Consider the following 23,653-nt stretch of genomic DNA (forward strand, 5'->3'; position numbering starts at 1 on the left):
AAACTTAATCTATTAAATTAAGTGAACACATAGGAGACACATAGGTGAATTTATTTTGTATTAAGTACACAACAAAAAAAAAAAAAACATTTTTTTTAATCAATTAAAATCGTGCACGCGTATAAAATTTAGTATGAAATAATTTGGTGCGCGATAAGCACATTATTTTGTGATTTGTTTTGCGAATTTTTGTTGTTAATCTTAAAAAATAAAGAAAAAATAAAAATAAAACAACATAGTATAATAGAATATAAATTTTTCTAGTGATTATATAACAAAAATATTATAAAAATAATTTTGAAATTTAAATAAAATATTGTTAGATTTTTGATTGTAAACATATAAAATTGCAATAATAAGTATAATAAATAAGGTTCAAGTTCGTTATTTGATTAGTTAAGAGATGCAACGGCATAGTCTACATAGTAGTGATTTTATAGAATATACTCCTTTCGAATCACAAAGTGTTACTTGTGTTTTCACTAAGCAATTTTGCATTGTTAAAAATTGAATAAAATTTTGTACTAAATTTAAATTTTTGTGCAATGAAAAATAGTTGAATTTAATTCAAAAACACTGTTTCAATTAGAATTCACTAAAGTAATGAATGAAAATGTTATAAAATTATTAATATAAAATCTGACTATTTTACGTGAGTTATATTTTAAGTAAAATTTTGCAATTTAGTCTTTGTAATAAAACAACTAATTACTAAAACTAATAAAATAATTCTAGTGTTGTAATAAGACTTATAATAAAATCATTTAAAATAATTCTTCGATAAAAATCTTATTAAAATCGAGTTTATAAAGTTAAGGTGAATATTTTTGTTCTAAAATTTTTATTATTTGCTTCGTCGTCTAGAAATTTTTCCATCAGCTTTGATAAAATTTTGTTTAATTACCAAATTTTTTAGTTAACAAATTTTCTCTACAGATTCTTTCATGATAGTTTTTCTCATTTGAATTTCAAAAATTCAATTTTGCGCTAAGATTATTCCGGGAGTTTATGGTATTCTGCTTATTGCTATTAAATGGCGGATACATTGGCCTCAATATTTTGTGCCTACTTAACTTTTTTTTCTACTATAAAATTAATGCAAAATTTATTCTGAATAATTTTTAATTCGTTTTAATATTACTTTTGAGAATAAATACATGACATATTATATTGTATTATGTAGTGCTATGAGATATTTTACTAAAAAGTATATGGTTTAGTTCCTATATACAGGGTGATTTAGTTCCTATATACAGCAAAGAGTACAATATTACATTATATCATTGTTTATGGCATCAAATATGGGTAAAATTTTTGTTTGGAACGAGTTATGAAATCTCAATGGATTCATACATTGATTTTAATGAATTTTCACGAAATTTCGGTTTGGTCAATTTTATTTTTTGCTTATTTAGCAAGTAAATTCAATTATTGAGAACTAATTCCAAAAAAAATTTTTACCCAATTTTGATACTACAAACGATGATTATTTATAATATTGTACTTTTTACTGAATTACCCTGTATATATATACAGGGCAAGAAATATACCTAGGGCAAAGATTTTTCGTACAATATTTGCATAAAATCTCTTTATTTAATCTAGTTCATGAGGCGGTTCTTATAGGCTTATATAAAACTATAGTATAACTGTGATATAGTTTAAGTATTTAAATTTGCTTGAACAAAAACTTGTATTTTCTATATAAATTTTATTTACATAATTCCAAAATAAATATATTTGTTATTTATTTCTTAATAAAAATAATAATTATAATAAATGTTTTCATTATAAATTATTCTATTTAATAAAAAAAAATAATATTTCATTTATTTTTATCTGAAGGACACTCACATAATTCTATTTAAGTTTTCCTCTTTTAAATTCTATATAATTATAACTCACATATCAAAATCATTTATAATACTACAAAATCTTGTTTATTTTATTATTCATATAAATTATAAAACATTTCCATTATAAATAATAATAGTCATTTTATAAATAATAACAATAATAATAATAATTAAAATTCTATTCAAAATGAAAATGAAATGAAAATTTACAAATAAAAATAATTTTTGTACATATAAGCATGTGGGTATGTACTTGAGAAAATACAAATAAAATAATAAAGAAGAAAGCTCCTAACATTCACCTCCTTTTTATATGATTGTTATCCTTAATATTCAAAATATTCAATTTTTTTTTTACCTTATTCGATACCTTATATGTAATAATAATATCCAGTACATTAAAATAACATTATTTTGTTTGTATAATGAGCGTACACAATAGTTTTCACTTTAACCCTTATTCTTATTTGTTTTTTTTTTTTTTTGTTGAATTTCGTTAAGTCTACTAACTTTTTTGTTTTTCTTCTTCTTGTTTTTCTACTTAATTTTATTATTTGCTTTTTTTTTGAGTATTTGGAAAGTAAGGATTTAAATTAATTTTGTTTAAATTGGAAAATTCTATGCATACTTTCCATAAAAAAAAAATAATTCTAAAGCTAAAATTCTATGGTGAAGAGAAATATCATCTTAATTTATACATGTGAGAAGTATTTCAAAAATATTCTTCAAAATTTTGAAAACAAAGAATTAAAAACTTCTTAACGATACTGCTTCCAAAGAATTTTAAAAAATCATTTAAAATCATACTCGCTATAAATATTTCTATAGGATTCAGTCCGTTCATTGGAGATTTGTCTGTTCTGCGTAGTTTAGATTGATAATACCTTCTCCGGTTAGCACCTTGTAATTATAAAAATATATTGTTAGACTTCGAGATCAGTGATATAGTTTTTATTCATCAAATTGCTTTGCGAAATGTTGTTTCGCCATTCTTAATGGAACATGCCGCTTTTAGCGAAAATTCGAATAAATTAAGCACGATTGAACTTTTATATGTTACTCATAATAATACGGCTAATAATAATACAATAATTATTTTGGTGTTAGTAAAGGTATGTTACTATTATGTCCACATTTTCTGGCGATGTGAATACTCGATTGCATTTTATATAAAAATAGCTTGTATCATGATCCACTTTCTTATTTCTTTGTTTTTCTTCTTAATACTAATAAATTGTCCAACAACTTTTTCTATTTCTTATTTACACATTCAAATTTCGATTAACTCCTTATATTTTCTTTCCTCTTCTTGTTCGAATAATAATGTTATTTAGCAAATTTGATACCATCATTTTATGCGCTTTCTTCATTATACCACAAAATTATTAAAAAGAAAACATGTTCTCGGTACAGTACATTTCAATGTACCATGTTTTATTGGGAAACCATATTGTATCTATATACCTACAATATATCCTTGTTATATTTTGTGTTCTTCTAATATATCTTACCGTACATATAATATAATATATATATAATATAACAATTAGATAGAAGTTTGTATAACAAATTTTATTGTACCTATATGCATTATGTCTATATTATAAAACTTCAAAGGCATGCATACCGATAAATTTACTTAAAATATTTTATACACAATATTGTATATATATACATCATATTCATAGTATACGTCATATGAAAATACTCGTATATGTATATATACTACGGTATTACAGTTATTTACATAGCTGTCATTATTTTTCTGTATAACACATATGTAGGTATATGGCAAAATAAAAAACTTGCATTTTATAAAAATTTATAGTTCTGTATAAAAATGCAGATTTTCTGCAAATAGAACATGCGCTCTCTCACGTAACATGACATGACAGTGAGATGAGTGAGATTTATTTATAAGAGTAAGAAAGAGAGAAAGTAAAGGAGAGAGAGAGTGTCTACATTTTATTCTCATATATTTTGGTTTTTCTTATTTCGATTTCTGTTGTTTTTTTTCCTTTTGACTTGATGAAATGCATATATTTATAATAATAAATATAATTTGAATGTTATACAATATAGTTATCTCTTTTTAACTAATAATATTTATTTTTTAAATGGAAAAGCATATAATTATCCTCTTCAATCTAGAATATACGTTTTTTTTTTCTTGTTTTGATATTATCATCGTTTTTAATATACAAAAATTGTTTTTCATATCAATTTTTTTTTCTTTTCTGTTTTATTGTACAGAAATTTTCATTCTCTTTGTTGTTTTTGTAAAAAAGGAAGTAGATGTACATATCTCTATATATTTTGTATTTAATATCCTTTAAGGATTTTTTTTTGATTAATATCATTTTCTATTTGTGAGATTCAGTAGTATTTGATGGTATTGTTGTCAGTCAGTTTTTGTATATACAGACAAGAATTTAAAGAAAAAAAAATTAATTTATTAAAAAATAAAATAAAATATTCATATTTATTTTAATTTTCTAAAAAAAAACAACAAAATATTTTAATATAAATATAAAATATTTGTCCTAAATACGAAAATAATATGAAAAAATTTTAAAGTTAATGTGAAAATTCCTATATAAAATTGAAAGATAATTTTCAGTGTGATTCATTTAGTTTTTAAAAATCAGAAAAAAAATTTACGAGAAAAAAAAATTCTTAAATTTAAAATATTTAATAATTTTTTTTTTTGCTTTATTACTAAATTAAATTCTAAAATAGTGAAAAAATAATTTATTATAACTATTTTTTTAAATTAAAATTATATCCGTGCTGGACAGAGGAAAGAGTATAAAAAAAACAAAGAGTAAATAAATATTTAGGTAGGAGGTGAGCTTAATATTAGTAAAATTAATAATAATAATAATAAGAATAAATAATAATAATAAAAAAATAATAGCAATAATAATAATGATTGAATATCAAAATTTGTTCTATAATAACCAAAATAATAAAATATTTATTGTAATAAAGTAATAGCCCTCCGCCCTTCCCTCCCATAATTTTCATTCCAAAACGTTTTATATCATGTATATCACCTAACAAACGAAATGAAAATTTTCAATTTCAACTATATACACCATAATAAAATACTGATGCCGTTTAAATATATTGAATTTATATAAAAAATAATTTTTGTATTATTTTCAATATAAAAATATTCTCATATTATATGCTATGTATGTATGTACGTTATAGAACATTCTGTGGGTAATAGGAAAAGTATCATAATTCTATACAAAAGTTTTCGCGTATTTTGGTAACTTACTGTTTTCCTAATTTTATTGGATACAAATTAAGGAAAGCAAAGTTATATATAAGACAATTTAGTAGAATTTTGACAACAAGAGGAAAAGTATTATACTGTTTCACGTAAACAATAAAAAATTTCTTGTTCCAATTAATCATTTACATTACAATATTCTTATTTCAACTAATTATCCGAATAACAATATTTCCTTAAAAAAGTTCCAAAACATAAATTAATATATTTTAAAATAAGCTTTCAAAAGTATTGATTATATTTTTCAATTAGGGCAAGAATCAAAATTTGTTATAGATATGTAAAATTTAGTGTTCTGCTCGAAACGAAAACGAAGATCAAATAAGAATTAAAATGTATTTTATTAAAAATTGGACAAAAAATGGGACTAGTAAATATTTTAAGATTTGGTTTGTTAAAAAACTGTTTAAATATATTGTCAAAAACGGAAAAAACTAATATCTAAAGCAAGGATTACGTTAAATTTTCACATTCCTTTTTATTTGCCGTTAAAAATCTTCTTTAATATTAATAACCTAATCGTGTAACTTGCTTTTTTAATCACTTTTTATTCACTTTGAAATCAGAATTCTCAGTATTTTCTAATGGATTTTACACTTTTCCTATATCATTTTTTCAATTGGTTTTTTGCCTTTTTTTCTCAAACTATCGACTGAACGTCTCACTTTCAAAATTAAAGTGAATAAATTTTGTATGCATTTTAGAAAAAAAACGAGATACGCAATACCAAATAATTTTTCTCACTCAAGCATTACATTATACAATTATATGATAGTTACTCAGTTTCTTCTCACTTTTCCAGTAAAATAACAAGATAGACACGATCAGGTCCTTAGGGCCATAATCAATTGTATTTCTGAATATAATATGTGAATTTTTTTTCTATATCAGAGCAATTACTTTTTCGTTGAATTATTATTGTTTTTCTTCTTTGTACCACAGAATAATTTTTCTTGCATATATTTTTATATGCCGCATACATTTATAGAATTATGTATCTATGTATGTTATATGTAATAAAATATATTTTTTTTATAATAAAAAATTAAAGAAAAAATTTTAACAGTACAAACATTTTTTTATCATTGAATTGCTTAGAAACTGCGATTTCACTTACACCATTTTTTTTTTCTTCTTATACAATTATAACAAGAAAAAAAGCATAGAAAAAGTTTAAAAAAAATGAGTTTAGGACGGGGAAAAATATGTGATGCTTTAACATTATAGCCTGATTTTTCCTTTTTTTTTTGAATAATATAATAAAATTGTAATGTTTGCTTGCAATTTCTAATCAAAATATTGAAATAACATTGAACTTGTGTACTTAACCTGGATAATTTTTCCTTTTATTTTAATACAAAAATTTCCTCGTTTGTTTTTTTTTCTTTTTTTTTTTCTGTGTGTAATAATAACATACGATGAAAGCAAATAATATGCAACAATAAAAGTACATTAGGAAAAGAAGCAAACAAAGAAAAAAAAAAAGAGAAGAAAACAAATTGAAAATGAAGGAAAAATTTCCTCGTTTATTTTATAATTTATTCATATGGAAAAACAATAAGTGCGAGTAAAAGAAAATGGAAGGTGATCATATCGAATTGTATACAATTTGTAATATAATATTAAAAAAAAAAGGATGTATTGCTCTATTTATATGTTAATATGTGTGCCTACAATTTTATAACAAAAACAAATTTTGAAGGATAATGAAAATTCTTATTCATGTTATTCAAACAGGAGAGTAAAGGAGAAATTAAAAATATAGAGCAAAAATTGAATTGAATTGAATTTTTAATTCAAAAGTATGCAAACTAAAATATTATTATGTAACTATATAAAATTTTCATGCAAAAGTTGTTTTTCCACAAAGGATTCACTCACTACATAATAATCCTTTTTACTCTATTTAAAATACCACAATAATTTTTTCATAATTATTTGAAATATTTTGAAAATTCAAAGAAAATGGAAAAATTTCATAAATTTTTTAATTAATAATAAAAAAAGAAAATGGAAAATTTCTTCAATTCATTTTTATTTTTAAGGTTATGTGAAAATTGATTTTTCCCCAAAAAAAAAAAAATAAATTTTTGTTAAGTCAAAAAATAAAATTTTTGTTTTTTGTTTGCTGTTTTTTTGTTTTTGTTTTTGACTGGTTCTTTTCTCTTTTTGTGTATATTTTGTTAATATAAATATAAGTGTGTGTATATTGTTTACTAAATTGTACATTATGTTGATTATTTTATTTGTTTTGCTACTATTCTCGAAATTGTTAGTGTATTTTACTCTCATTATTATTGCTGTTGCTGTTGTTATTTTGTTGTTGTTTCATATTAAAATTTTTTTTTTCCCATTTCACATTTCGTTTTTTGTTATTTTATTTTTTTTGTATACTATTATTGTTTATTTAAGTTCTGTTAAGTTTTTTATTTTTTAATATTTTTTTTTTTTGTTTTTCTTTTTGAAAACAGGAAATTATAACATTATTCTCAGTCTGGTGATATTTTTCAAATGTACATGGAAAATACGAAGTTTGGTTGAAAATATTTTGGTAAATATTGAATATGTGGCCATATAGAATCAATTGGTTGGTGTAAGCACGCTAATTAATGTTGAAAGTACTTTTCCTAGCATTGAACTGTTAAGCTTTATTAAATTTCTTATATTATCAAGATCAAATAAGAATCAAAAGAAGGTATTAAAAAAAATATTTCCGATGCAGTATATGTTCCCCGGTCTATGATTATTTCTTCAGATAAGGAATTCTTTTCTCGACTTTCAATCATTTTTCATTCATTTCTCAAGTTTTTGTGGTAAATAAAGTCGTTCATTAAATGTAATTTTAATTTTGAATAATTCGAACGTAAACTCATATGATTTCATCGATATTATTATTTATACCAAACGAATATTTATATTTTTTCAAAAAGAAGATTGTATAATCTTAGATATTCTTATAATCCTCAGATATTCTTAACACTTAAGAATAAAAAATTAAGTTTCTGACATCTGTCACAATCAAATATTTTGATCCTAATATTTCTTCCGCTTAACAAAATCTAATGAAATAACTTAATTTGTAGAATTAATAACAATTTTAGTAATTTATTGCAAAATTTAGAAATTATAAATCATTAAAATAACTGACATTCTTATATTACCCATATTGCGCTCGAAAACTAAATATGAATTATGATTTCCGCAAGCATAAACAATATTGTTGGAATGCTTATGTTGTATCCAATAGCAACTCATTTAAACATTCAACAATTTATTTGATAAAAATTTAGATTAAAATGATAAGCATGCGCATAACATAAGCAATTGATATATTTATTTTATATGCTATAGGAACACCATTTTATTCTATTTATAATTCATACATATCTTGTATATAATACTTATATATATAAGTATTAATTTTTCTTATAATACATTGGTCACATAATAATTGGCTATTCTGTCATGTCAACTTTTATCACACTAAATTTTTTCTATCTTAAATTATTATTCTTTTTAATAAATTTTAAATAAAAGCAGCAATATTTAGGAGATAGAATATGAATTTAAAATATTTAATTTATAAAACTAAGAAACTAATGTCGGTTAGTATAACAGATAGCGAACTGATTAGTATAACAGTTAGTATAATAGATAGCAAAATTCATAATAGAGTTATTCTAAACGACGTGTTAACAATTACTTTCATTTCTATTATCAACACTATTTTACATTCTTCAATTATGAAACTATTATTTTTAAAAACTTTTAAAATGTATAGGTACATATATACCCTGTAAGGACGTTCTTCATACGATAGTACTCTTATTGCCTAGCGTATTCAATAGTTGTAGGGGAACGCGTTTTCTGGCTAAATTAAAAGAAATATAGCTCTATCTCTTAGAACTCTAAACATTTTCGTGATCACCAAAAAAAAAAAAACAGAATTTTAAAAGTTGTTCGAAAAGTTTTTAAAGAACTTGAAACGGAATTTCTTGGGCATCAAAATGAGCTCATCAAGTTCATTTCTTTTCCAAGAGCACAATTATGGGTATTCAACAATAATTTCTAACTGAAGAAGATAAAAAAAGATTTGCACAATTAATTTTATTCTATTTAGACCCATTCTATTGTCCCAGCATCTTGCACAATTAATTTTGGTTCATCTAGACTCATTTTATTTTTAAAATATTGATTTCCCAAATTTTACAACCCGACCTTTGTATTTTTTCGTCAGTGAGAATAACAAAAATTTGTTTTTCATTTTTCATGTTTCGTACTTTTCGTTTTCTTTTTTTCTCTTGTGTTTATTCTTTTATTTCTTTCTTTTTCTGTTGTTCAGCATTTATAAAAATCCGTATTATCCTTATACAAATTTTGCGTTATTTTTTTTTTTCTTTTTGTTATTTTTCTCTTTATTTGTTTTGTTATTTATTTTTTGTTTTTATATAGAGTGTGTATGTAAAGAATTTTCTGCAACAGAGAGCAGCACATTTTATACATACCCACAAACATATTATAAAATATAATACATACAATTATATATTTTAAAAATAAAAATATAAAAATAAAGAGAAGAAAAAAAAATTGAAATTTTTCATTTTTTTCTGATAAGTAAGTGAGACAAACTTCCTGAATTAGTCGCTTAAGGATATTTAACCTAAAATTGTTATGTTATAAAAATAATTAGTTATTTTTATTAAATAAAAGGTATAATATATAAAAAGGTGTAAAATAAAAAAAAAAACGAAAATATAATAATAAAATTTATGTAACTGTAAAAAGTAATAATAACGCAGTTAAAAATAATAAACAAGTACACGCATTGTAAAAAAAAATGAAAAAAAAATTTTAAAAGAATAATGAAAATGTGTGAGAACAAAGATAAAAATTTCAATATTTTTTAAGCATAATACATGATTAGAAATTTAATCATCATATTATAAAGTGCGTGATTCAATATTGTTAATTTTCTTCGGAAAAAAACAGAATTTAATCCAGGATATTCTGCAAAATAATCGAATCAATTTTGCACATTTGGCAAAAACCATAACCACTGCGCCTCAATGTACATTTATGAACTTTACTCTAAATAACTCAAATTTTAAATTTCACATGACCGAAAACTTATAATTGTAGTTCATTAGTGAAAAATATTAACAATAAATATATGGAATAAAAAGTGAAAAATAATAATAATATTTCTTATTAATAAAAAAAAATATATAAACGGAACTATGCATAAATGAATACTAAATTAAAATCGATTAACTTGAGAAGAAATAAAAATAGGAAATAAATATCCTATAGCTGGAAAAAAGGAAAACGAAATAACAAAATATTAGAAAAGAAAAACAAATAAAAGAGCAACGAAAAAAATAATACAAAAAAATATAAACAAAATAAAAGAAAAAGTAAGAAAAATCAATTTTTAATCAAGAGTTAAGAAAAACAAAAAAACAAAAAATATATTTTTCCTTTTAGTCCTTGGATACATATAATAGAATTTCTCAAAAATAAAAATCCATCTTCTGGGCATAAAAAAATAAAATAAATAAATAGAACAACGAAAAAAAGAAGAAAAACGTCTGTAAATTTATTCAATTATTTTGTTGTTCTGTTTTTTTTTTTTGCTTCTTTCCCTTTTCACCGAATGCTTAAAATTTTATTTTTTTCTTCCTTTTCTTATAACATAATATTTCATACTATATATAGACACATAAATAAAATATTCTGCTCTATATTTTCTTGTTTACTCTCTTATCTTCCCTCTCTCTTCTCACCACCTATATTATTCTTCTATTCTGTTTCAATTCCACTGATAATTTACTACCATTATCATCTCAACACTAAAATAGAATTAGCCTTCATTAAAATTGAATTTTGTTCACCATAGTAAAAATAATCTATTTATGTGTATATGTATGTATGTAAACATACGTTGTAAGTATATCTAATTGAAATTTCCGAGAAGAGACCATTAAACTGAAAAGGAGCCTCTCTTAAGTTTGTTTTTGTTTGTAAAAATACTCAAATTCCGAGTAGTAAATCATTTAGTAATAAATCCAATTAAAATTTCTCCCCAAAAACAAGGAAATAAATGAAGAAATAAATAATAAAGCATTTTACATATTGTTGTTTTTTTTCCTATAATTATTTGTAATATTTAAATTTAATTTAAAAGTTTTAAAGGAAAATCAAATCAAATTAAAATTGTATAAAATAACAAGTAAATCATATATAAAGAATTTATTTTTTTTTGTTAAAATATGCAAAAAAATGAGAGCACCCCAAAAAAATCATCAAATAATACTGGGGGCTCCATAAAAGCCACCTCATTAACATATAAGCATAATAAAATTTTAACAAACTTAAAATCATTACAATATAACATAAAAGATAATAATATTATTAAAGATAAAGATAAAAATAATAAAGATAAAATTCCATTAATTAAATCATCATCTTCCAATAGTTTATTATTAGAAATAGATAACAGTAATAATCAATTATTATCATCAGATTTAGAACCATTATCAAATAAATCAAAATTAATAAAATCATCTGTTTTACCTACACTATTAATAAAAGAACAAAACCAGGATGATGAAAATGAACCATTAATTGAAATAATAAAAAATTCTATATCAACAACAAATACAACAACTTCAATAACAACAACAGTTACAACAATAACCCCCATAACAACAACAACAACTAATTCTAATAATATATTAGAAAATTCAAAAAATTTATTATTACCAACATCATTATTATCAACAAATTTAATAAAACCAGATGATACTACAGATTCAATTCAAAAAAATCAACAATTTAAACAGAGATTTCAACAACAACAATCACAAAATAAGCAAAAATCACCATCAAATTCAATATCATCATCAATATCAATATTATCATCATCAATAAAATCTAATACAAATAATAATGATAATAAAACAAATACAGCAATTGAAGTACCATCATCAATATTATCATCTCCATTGATACCAATAAAATCAAGAATAGCAACAACAGTAGCATTATCACCATCATCAATATTAACAACGAATAATGATATTGATAATAATATTATAAAAATTAATAATAATGGAAATATTTTTGATAAAAAATCTTTATCTGGTAAAATTTTAACCAATAATAAAAATAATTCTAATATTATAACAACAACAACAATATCAAATTCAACAACATCGATTTTAAATAAACAATCAAATTATCGTGATCAATATCAAAAACAACAACAACAACGACCACAACATCAAGCATCCTTATATTATTATCCTTATACTTATTCAAGAAATATATTAAATTCTTCTACTTCTTCTTCTATAAGTGATGGTGGTATTATTTGTAATACTAATAACAATAATAATGGTGTGAGTGGTGGTTGTAATAATAGTAGTATCAGTGGTAATTTAATAACAACATCATCAATATCATCAACATCTTCAATATCTTTAACATCGAATAATTCATATCATCAACATTTATATAATAATAACAGTAGTAGTATCAGCAGCAGCAGCAGCAGCAGTAATAGCAGCAATAGTATAACCGGTAATCGTGGTATTGCTAATAGTATCAGTAGCAATAGCAATAATATTGGTGGTAATGGTAATAATCATATCGGTTATGTTGGTAATAATATAATGGGTGGAAATTCAAAACGTCATTATAGAAAACATACATGGGGTACAAGAGAACGTGCTGGAATGAGCTTTTTAATTGTTATTGCATTCTTTGCTGTATTTGGTTTAATAATACTAACTGAGGTAAGTTTATATCATATTAATATTGTATATTATTATTATACATATACATTTATAGAATGTGTAATAATGACTTTCTTTATATATTTTGATATTATACGTATATACAGAGTGATTAATTAAAAATATAAGAGAGAATAATAATAATAAAAGTAGAAAATTAAAAATCCGTAACGATAAAAACGGGACTGTTTTTCATTTTATTTTATTATTCTGTTTTAAATCTTATTCTATAATAAAAGTTTGAATAACTACAACCACTTGTATTAAAAATGATAACGAACTTAAATCTTATTATGTATGTGTAAGTATATATGGCAACCGCGTACAGATATAAAACATTTTTTCTGATTTTGATATTCAAGCCAGACAAGAGTAATAACAATAATAAGAAAATAATGAAAATAACAGTGTTGTTAAATTAAAGGTAAAAATAAATTAGTTAATTGGACCCCTTGTTTATTACCGTTATTTTCATTTTTTATTCTTTGGTTTTTGTTTATTTTTCATTTCCTTTCGACTGTTATTTTTATTATACTCTATGTACAGATTCATGATTATTTCCCATTTTAATTGAAGTCCAATATAATTTACATTTCAAATACAACCAACAAACGTTAAAAATGAAGTCATGTTCGGAACGCAAAGAAAAAAGAACAAAACCAGAAAATATAAGAAAAAAAATATACTCTTTTTCCGTTATTATTATCTAGTTGAGTCTGGATTTGCCCTTGGAATAATTTATGAGAGACAAAGAAGAACAGGAGTAGCAATGAAGAAAGAAAATATGGTGAATGTTTTTTTTTTTTTAAAAATGCTTTTATTTCCTCCATTTAATTTAACATCGTTACCATAGCTATCTACTTGAATATTCTAGAAACGTATAACACCAAAATGAAAATATTGAGAGAGAATTCATTCGAAAGTTTTTACTATAATTAAGAAATATATCGTGTCTATACGGAAATGGTATTCTTAAGGTATTATAGGAGCCAATTTCCGACCAATTAGTTAGTTGAATCACATAGTTTTAGAATTGAAATTTTCGGAATTGACTAAGTTTTTCCTGTACCAGTGCGTACGAGTACCAATTCAGATTTTCAATTACGAATATATGTATAAGCAATTTTCTCTTCTTCTCGAGAAATGTATTAAATTTTTATTAAGGCAAATAATAAGAAGCACTTCTATGCCATAATTTTACCGTAAAATTTGCACGGTCTTCTGTTGAAAATCATATTAGTAATCAATTATTATAATGTAATTTACCTAATAATAGTTTCTACAGGTCCGAGAGCGATATCGTCTGCTCCAACAGATGCATATTTTATCTTAGTCATAGCGTAATCTTGAAAATTCGATCAAAATTAAATTCCCATAAATTTGGTCTTGAATAAGTCAAATTTTACTGTAATATCCCATAAATTATAAAATATTTTGCAGTCGCACACGGTTCTAAAGAATTTCACACGGTTCTAAAGAAAAGCTGTGTGATAGTAACTTTTAGCAGTTCATTTATTTTATTATACGCTCATCATCCAAAATTTTTATGTATTGTCATGAATCCTAAAATTATTTTACAGAAACTATGTATGTATGTATGTATGTTGTGCAGAACGTCAGTATACGATAATTTTCACGTATAAGAGAAAAAGGAATTGAAAACTATACTACGTGTATAAAACTAAGTACCGAATTGAAATAAGGATGAAAATGCATGAATGATAGAAAAAAGCAATTTCTACTTTTTTTTTTTGAAAATAAAAAACTTTTGGTCGATTTAAAAGAATAATTATTTCAAAACAAAATAATCATAAAATTTCTTATTATAATAACATTATTCGGTTAGTAGAATGCATCCTTTCGGAAATCTTTTGTTTTTAAATAATTTTCTCTTTTAAAAACGAAATAATATTAAAATGAGCCCATGAAAATAGTTTGTTTAACAATGAGAATAAAAATTTTGTAGATAGAAATGAATTTCATGTTAATAATAATATTTTCTTTCTTTTTAATTGTTATGGGATTTTTTAAAATGAAATTAAAGTTTAATATGAAAATTTTGGTTTATGAGGATTGGGGTTGTTTAATGGAAATGTAATTTAAACAAATTTAGATAGGCTTTTCGAACATTGAATAATTTTGTGTCCAGATTTTATCCACTACTGGGCGATTATCACCAAGTAGTCTATTAAAGAAAATCTTATAGCAATGTACATTTTGACATCATTCCGATATTTTTCATTTAAGCATTTTGTTGCCATCTTAACCCATAATGGGCTAAACTAGGTCCATTCTTCAGAAAATTGGTTCGTAGAGCTTTATAACAGAAAATACGATACTGTCATTCAAACAATTCTGATACTTTTAATTTGAAGTTTGAGTTAAATCATTAAATTAAATTTAGAATCAGTATTTGCATGTATGCATGCTGACAATGAAAATGCTTCCTAATAAAAGTTTTTAATAAAGTCCTGAATGATCACTAATACTACTACACTAATCATCCAAATTATATTACAGTATATGAGCAAATATAAATGTTTGTATGTAAAAACATACATGAATTTTGTCTGGCAACCATAATACAATGTTGACATTTTTATTTCTAAAATTTATAAAGAGTCAAAGAAACATGTTGCATACAACATTAATTCCAAAATAAATGATGAAAAATTTGTCATGAATTTAAAATTTTATAAATATATGTATATAACCATGTACATATGTACATTCATATAATAAATAACATTACAAAACAAACATTAACCTAATTAAATTTTTGCAATGCGGAAAATAAATTTGAATTGAATAAAGAACGTAATTTTCCCATAGAACTTTTAATAATGTAATTTTGGTTATACATAAGGTTCATTTTCATTTCTCTTGGGTTCATTTAAATTAGATATTAAATGTATATGTATAGTCAATTATATTAAACCATTCGCACAGTTTTTTTTAACAATTTCAGTCTCATAAATTTTTCTATTGAAAAGTCAAAATATGTTCAGAACATTGGAACTCTACTTGAAAATAAATATAATTTATATGTTATAATTAGAAAAATTTATATTTAAATTTTTTTAAAAATATTTTATAGAATTTTCATATATACTGCATGCGCCGCAAGCTATTCTATTGTGTATTTATATTGGAACATTTTAGAGAAGGAACTTGTAATACGATTAAATTTTGATAAGAGAAATTTCAAAGTAATTAGTAGAATTAGTAAGTAACTTAAAATACTAGAAGCTCCTTACTAGTCCTACTACTTAGAACTTGGTAGAAGTAATGAGATTATTCTGTCATGGGTATAAATGTCCCATGTGGGTATAAAAATTTTTTACTCATCCTTTTTCAGTAGCGACGGCCAATTCGGTGTTTTTTCACTTGTCTATTCGAAGAGTTCAATTTTGAGCGGATTTTTCACATATCTTAGTTGGGTCAGGCAGATTTTTTTTATAAATAATTTGGTGTAGTGAAGGAAACAATTTGTAAATCTTTGGCAGATTTTCAATGTTCATATTATTTGCTTTCAGTTTTTAATAGTATAGAATTTGTAAAAAGTAAATTCTAATGAATTTTTTTATTATATTTTTCAGCTATTTATGATTGATGATAAAAATCGTGGTGGTATGGTTATGTTACGTCATGGTAATCTCAATAATCGTATGATGGATTCAATACAACCAGACTATGATAATCCAAAGGTAATATTTAATAATAAAAATAATGAAAATAAAGTTTTTGAAAATAGTTTTAACATAAGTGGAGCAAATGATCCTTATTGATTGAATTATTATACTTTTGCTTTTGATTAATAAGAAACTAAATTTTAAATAAATTTTTTTCGCGTTTTTAAATATTATTTAATTACATAACTGCTTTATTTTTGAGGGAAAGACCAGAGCAGAGACCGAATTGTATACTTTTGCTTTGAACTGTTGTGTACTTGAAAACATTCGTAGGAGATATGTGAACCTAACTATTAGCATGTTCTCAAATAGTCAGGTGGTAATTCGGGCGGTTGTTTCTTACCAAATCAAATCAAATTTGATGAGAGAATGTACTGTGTATGTGTCAGGCGCTAGTAGAACTTGGTAGAAAGAATGAGATTATTCTGTCATAGGTCCCGCCCCATGTTGGAATTTATATCAACGAAGAGGGTTTTTGTCCGTCCCGAGCTTTTTTGTGGGCTGTCGAGTTGTCATATAATGGCGTATGGGGCGGAACGAATAGACTGCCTTAAAGAGGAGTATTGGAATCGGAAATCTGAGTGTTAGAATCGGTCCATCTTGCAAAAGGGCCGATTAGCTGTTGGGGTTTAAAAGGGTGAATGCCAAGTGGGTGGCCGGCCTCCTCACTGTGCATTGCAGAAATTGGGACAATGTGAGGACCATTTGAGGATGAGACGGCTGAGCATATACTGTGGCTGTGCATTGTGGCCCAAGAGGCGTTTTTGGTAGTGAGGGAGATAAGTAAGATAAGTATTGAGACCCTTGAAGTTGTTGGGAGTGCCGTTTGGAAGAATCTGTAAATACTTGGAGATTATACGCCTTTTATAAGTGGTGGCATGTCACAATAAGTCTTTATGGCTGCATTGTCCGGGTCCGAGGGTGATCTCTACCAATCTATGAATCTTGTATCTAATATCTGGTATATAGGTAATTCGTTTCAAAGTGCACATCTATATACTGTTATACAAACTCGACTAGATTACGTAAAATTTTTGCTTGAAAATATTGTGCACAGCATTAAAAATTTTTAATATTTTTAAAACGGATTTTCCTTGATAACTTATTCTCATATGCTTATCCTTCGGATAAGGTTTTTTGATATGCAAATCAAACATTTTTTTTTTTCAAAAACAAAAAGTTTTTTTTTTTCCACTAAACTATTTTTCTATATTGTACTCAAAACCAAAAGCATATTATTTTAAAAATGTTTTCTTGTTATGCAAATGAGGATACTAGGTGTATACTATAATCAAGATATCATAGTAATTTTTAATACTATTTCATTATAACAATATTGCTATATGAAAAGCACAAAAACTATTCGATATTATGATTGTTTTTGTTCTTTAACATTGTCATGAAAATATTTTTTTAAAAGAACAGAATAGCTTTTAGTTCATAAACTTCAAATGATTTTTAAATAGGATAAGGTAAAACAGAAAAACAAAACAAAGGCAAAAATAAAATAGAAAACACTTTCATAAAAAATCTTTAACAGTGGTGTTTTTTTTTTGTTTTGTTCTACAGTTTTTTAAACAAAATAAGAACAAAATGAAATCAGGATAATAGATTAATTCTTTAAAAGAATTTTTGTATGCAAAAGAATCAAAATAATAGTACAAAAAAAAAGAAAAAGCTTTAAAAGGATACCAGACTTTTTTTCACAGATTATAAAGAGATGATTTAGTTTTGTTATTCCACGGGGTGCCATTCAAGTGCACATAAATATACAACAGAAACTTTTAGGTCTTATATAGCAAATAATAGTTGTAAATTCAATGAAACTAAAACAAAGTAATTTATAAAACTGTTATACTGTTAATGATACTTGATACCATTAACAGTATTAAGAGTGACATTAATGGAGTAAGGATAACATAATTCAAGTTGGATAAAATTACACTTTTGTTGTTTCAATTGATTTATATTATGAATTAAAATTTTGGTTTTTCAAACTAAACCAGATTTTCGAAGTTAATCTGTACAAATTTTTCTAAAAAGAAATTTCGTCTTGGGAGATGTCTTAATTCCTTATTATTTCAACTGAACCAAATGATGCCAAAATATGAAGTTTCTATTCAAGTTTTGTAATAGTTATGACAGTTTTGTGGGATACCGAGCTATCCGACTGTTTGAGTTAGTATCACATTTTATTTATCATAAATTAAAATAGAGACCAGATTCTATAAGAATGAGAGCTTTTGAACAGAATCCAAAAAATACGAAAGAAGGGTGATAGTAAATCGATGTAAACAATAACTGGAATGTTATTATCGCTTTTAGCCCAGATCTTTTGATATACATATGTATATCAATAATGAAGGCGAAGTATATTTTACTATAAAGATAGTGATCAAATTTTTGAATACCTTTATGAACGTGAATTTATTTTATGTACTAATTTATATGCAAATATCTAAATGTTTGATGTTAAAATTCCGGCTTAAATGTATCCCAATTAATAAATCTGGTGGCAGTAATCGAGAATTTCGTAGGGACTATTTCGTTCTCCTTGTATATGATTTTATTAAATTTTAAAATGCGCTATCCCTCACAACACATACATATAAAAAAAAATTTAGATTTTCATTTTTAACTTTAATACAAATTTACTTTTCCATACAGTATGGTGATGATTATGATCAATCATTCGGATTTATGCCAAAATCTAAAAATCCAGGTAAAATTTTATAGACGACAATCTGTTTTTTTTTTTAATTAACACTAACATTAAAATCTATTTTCCAATTAGATGAAATCGATCCTCTTCGCTTAAAAACGAATCGTTTAGCATGGAATGAAATGCTTGAAACAAGATTAGAACAAACTTTACCACATTATCCAATTGGTGAAACACCAACTGATGGTATTTGGAAAGTAGTAAATGGTACACGTTTTAAATTCTTTGTTTATTCGGCCTATTATGATAGACGTTTAACGCATATTGTACGAATTATTGGTGCTACAAAAACAAGACGACCAGAAAAAGTTTTTTGTCGATTATGGTATACAATACGTGATCCATTGAATTCAAATAGAACAAAACATACCTCAGCTACATTAAGTGCTAAAGTAAAGGTAATAATATTATTAAGACTCTAGTTTTATGTTTTTGAACAAAATGAATGAAAATCCCTGTATGCTAAAAATAATTTCTAATATATATTCTATGCTTTTTTTTTTTATAATTCAAATAATTTAGATAATTCGTGAACATTGGAATTTAAAATATAGTGCTGTATTTGTATTGTGTCCGATACCACCACAAGATACACCATTTGCTGTAAGTGTTGTTAGTAGATTACGTGCACCACCCGGTAATATATTACAGTTACGCAATACAAATTTTGATCCAGATTTTTCAAATCGTACATATAATCAAATACCAGATAAAATGGCAATATGTGTTAAACCATTTCATTTTAATTATGATCAAGCATTATATTTAATGGAATATCTTGAATTAAATTCATTATTAGGTGTATCACATTTTACATTTTATAATCATACAATTGGTCCGCATGCAACATGTGTTTTACAACATTATGCAAGCGGTGATATACCACAGGGAAATTTAACAGAATATGATATTTTTGATATTCAAGCATTATTCGGTATTGGTAATAATCGTAATAGTAATAACAATAATAATAACAATGGTAATAATGCAAATAGTGGTTTAAGCGGTGGTGGTTTAAGTATAAGAAATAGTAATAATATCAATAATAATTCAATATTATCATCATCTTCATCATCATCATCAGTCCCATCTACAGCAATACCATTACAAACTACAACAATTAGTAATAATAATAAAATTAAAAAAATGAAAATATTAAAAACAACAAATTATGCTGTACCAACTGTACAAATATTACCATGGGATTTGAGAATGCGTTCACAATCTGAAATAAGAACAGAAGGTTTATTTGCAGCATTAAATGATTGCCTGTATAGAAATATGTATAGATATAAATATTTAGCTTTAATTGATGTAGATGAATTTTTAATGCCAAAATACAACGATTCATTAAATGATTTATTAAGGTAATTATTACATTCTTGTAGAACCGATTTCAATAATTTTAAGGTGAAATTTTAATTATTATTTTTTTTTTTTTTTGGAACAGATGGCTAAATAAAAAATATAATATTGCTCAAGTTGGATCATATTCTTTTCAAAATGCATTCTTTTATTTACAATTCGCTGATGATCCAAGATTATATGAGACAACGAGTAAAAATTCAGCATTAAGAGGGGCACTTGTGACGCAAAGAAAAACAAGAAGGTGAAAATAAAAGTTTCTTTTTCGGAATTTATTTTTTTTCATAATTTTTAACTACAAAAAAATTATAAACTTTTAGGAAAAATGTGTTTTTTAAAAAACTTTCTAACCTTTTTTTTTTTTGTTTTGTTAATAGACGACTAAGATTACATCCACAGAAACAACGTTCAAAATATATTGTTAATCCAGAAGCTGTCGTCGAAGCTGGTAATCATTTTGTGTGGGATTTTATACCAGGGAAAAAAACTTTTAATGTACCAGCTGATGCTGGAATTTTGCATCATTATAGGGTAAGATTTTATTTTCTTTTAAATATTTTATCCAATAATAATATAGTGGAAATGTTGAGGAGTTAGGTGATAAATATCCATGCAATTAAATTATACGGTCCCCGAATTATGAGTTCGTTGCGGAATTTTTTTTTATCTTTAAGATTCAGTTTAGAATCCACAGTAAAATGTGTCATCCTTGCAAACAATTTCAATTAGAAAAAACGAGAAGAAATCGTGTTCACTCTTTGTATGTGTTAAATCAAATGCAAATTATCATTGAATATGTGTGGCAGCGTTTATTAGAACTTCTATCATCACAGTCAAATTTTACTGGAAAAGGGATCCTGTCATTCTACCCATTTATAAAAAATCTGAATATTATACGCTTTATAGTTACTTGTGGGCGGCTGTTTGTTATTCATTTAAGAGTAGTTTTAATGCTGTTAGCTTTACAATTCCCGAAGAATTACTATTGTATGAAAACGATTCGAACTATTTAATTAAACCCAAATTCAATAGGGTTCTTACGGTAACAAATCTTTTTGATCAGTGAAAATTTATAATATTCTTCGAGCACTTATTCGTACGGTTAATTTTAAAAATTATTTCTACAACTACAAGGCTTAACATTATGTTCCATTATAAGTAGTTGGACTGTTAATTAGTTATTCACATATTATATCATATTGTGAAATCTAAAATAACACAAAATCACAATTTATTTATGTATTTTTACAATATATAAAAATATATGTCCTAGTTAACCCAAATAGTTTTCGGAAGAGAAAGAGGGAGTGAACTGAAAAGGACAAAAATAAATGAAAAAATCTAACAAATCTTAAATGTAGTAATACACTTATTATTATAGATTTATCACAAAATCGGTATAATAACTATAAAAGTAAAACAAAAAAAAAAAAATTCTCTTTTACAGGTTTGTGAATTTGGTGGTGACGATTGTGTTAAAGTTCCATCAATATTAGATCGTACAGCAATAAAATATACAAATAGATTAATAGAACGTGTTGAAAAAGTCTATAATTATTTAAAAAGACCATGTAATTTAGATAATTTACCACCAGCTCCAACAAAACCACCACCTACACGACGTAAAGTTTTACAAATAAGAAACTATAATGGAACAAGTAATAATAATAATAATCATAATAATATTAATAGTAATAATGATATTAACAATAATAATAATGATAATAAGAATAATATTAATCAAAATTCAGTGAAATTAATTGATGTAAAAAAAGCAGTAGGTAATAATTATTTTTTAATAAATAAAAATAAAGATGTTACATAAAAATTTATAAATTTATAAAAATACATAATTAATAATTAATTTATTTATACATTTGTCCAAATTAACTTAATTTTCTAAATTAAAGTTCTCTATTACATAAAATTTATATTGAGCTTATTAAGCATACTTAATTATTATAATAAATATGAAAAATTATTTTATATAAATTATTATTTTAATAACAATTATAATTATAATTATAATTAAATAAAGTAAAATAATTATTTGTTTTTCTCATTTATATAATACGAAAGCTGTCATTATTAAATTGTCATATTTTAAGTAATTCTTACTTAAACTTGTGTATAAGGAATTTTTTTATATTTAAGAGATTATTAAATAATAATTATATTCATTTAAGTATGTACACATAAAAGTTAAACCATGAAAGTGGTAGGATTTCCAAAAATTTATTGTAATTTCAAAAAACCTTAATTATATAGGGAGCACATACTGTTCACTTTGAAATTATAAAGAAATCAGTATAAAAATTTACTGCGTCCAAAATATTGTTTTTGAAAGATGGAAATTATGCCTATAACTATGCTAGATAAATGAGTTAAAAACAGGCTTATTTTAATTAAAAAAATGATTTCATTTTAATTATATTGAGTCTTTCAAAAATATATAATAAGCCAGCACTTAAAACTACAAAATCCGACAACTACAAAAAAAAATATAGTTTTTAGCACTTTTCCAAAAATTTTTTGAAAAAAGTGCTTATCAATTTCACTCTGTCCGTCCGTCCGTCATTCCATGACATTAAAAAATATAATTATATTTCTTAACTCACACAATTAAACCTTAGAATCAAGCACTATGTTAACCCCATTTTATATTAATTTTTGCTTTATTTGAAAGGCTGCATAAATCGTTCATCCTAAATATATGCAATCCTAGAAATAATTTTGTATATGAATGAAAATAATTTTAATAGTGTGATAGGTATACATAGACTGTATTCAAAAGCAGAATTTTCACTTGTTGAATGGAAAAGTGCTACAATACAAACCATTGGTTTGACCCAACTTTATTTGGTTATTAAATGGAATTGCACAAAATGAAACCGCAAACAACAACTTCAAAATTAATTAAT

The 23,653-nt window shown here is 24.2% G+C and overlaps 1 protein-coding gene across 1 annotated transcript; it reads left to right on the forward strand.

Annotated features, from left to right (window-relative positions):
* Window positions 1-10,884: 10,884 nt before the first annotated feature.
* Window positions 10,885-22,656, forward strand: LOC129606071 (hybrid signal transduction histidine kinase E). Its single transcript, XM_055516158.1, has 8 exons — window positions 10,885-12,953; window positions 16,553-16,660; window positions 19,313-19,367; window positions 19,440-19,765; window positions 19,890-20,734; window positions 20,818-20,976; window positions 21,110-21,263; window positions 22,180-22,656. The coding sequence occupies exons 1-8, from the start codon at window positions 11,427-11,429 to the stop codon at window positions 22,555-22,557; spliced, it is 3,552 nt and encodes a 1,183-aa protein (XP_055372133.1). The 5' UTR covers window positions 10,885-11,426; the 3' UTR covers window positions 22,558-22,656.
* Window positions 22,657-23,653: the final 997 nt, after the last annotated feature.

The sequence above is a fragment of the Condylostylus longicornis genome, unplaced genomic scaffold (assembly GCF_029603195.1).
Source record: "Condylostylus longicornis isolate FDR11 unplaced genomic scaffold, ASM2960319v2 ptg000017l, whole genome shotgun sequence".
In the NCBI taxonomy this organism is placed as follows: domain Eukaryota; kingdom Metazoa; phylum Arthropoda; class Insecta; order Diptera; family Dolichopodidae; genus Condylostylus; species Condylostylus longicornis.

Bases quoted from the DNA above. Each gene is read 5' to 3' on its own strand.
- LOC129606071 (XM_055516158.1), top strand. From the start codon at position 11,427: ATGCAAAAAAATGAGAGCACCCCAAAAAAATCATCAAATAATACTGGG. The intron at 12,954-16,552 runs GTAAGTTTATAT...TATATTTTTCAG, and splicing joins GTTTAATAATACTAACTGAG to CTATTTATGATTGATGATAA. The intron at 21,264-22,179 runs GTAAGATTTTAT...TCTCTTTTACAG, and splicing joins GAATTTTGCATCATTATAGG to GTTTGTGAATTTGGTGGTGA.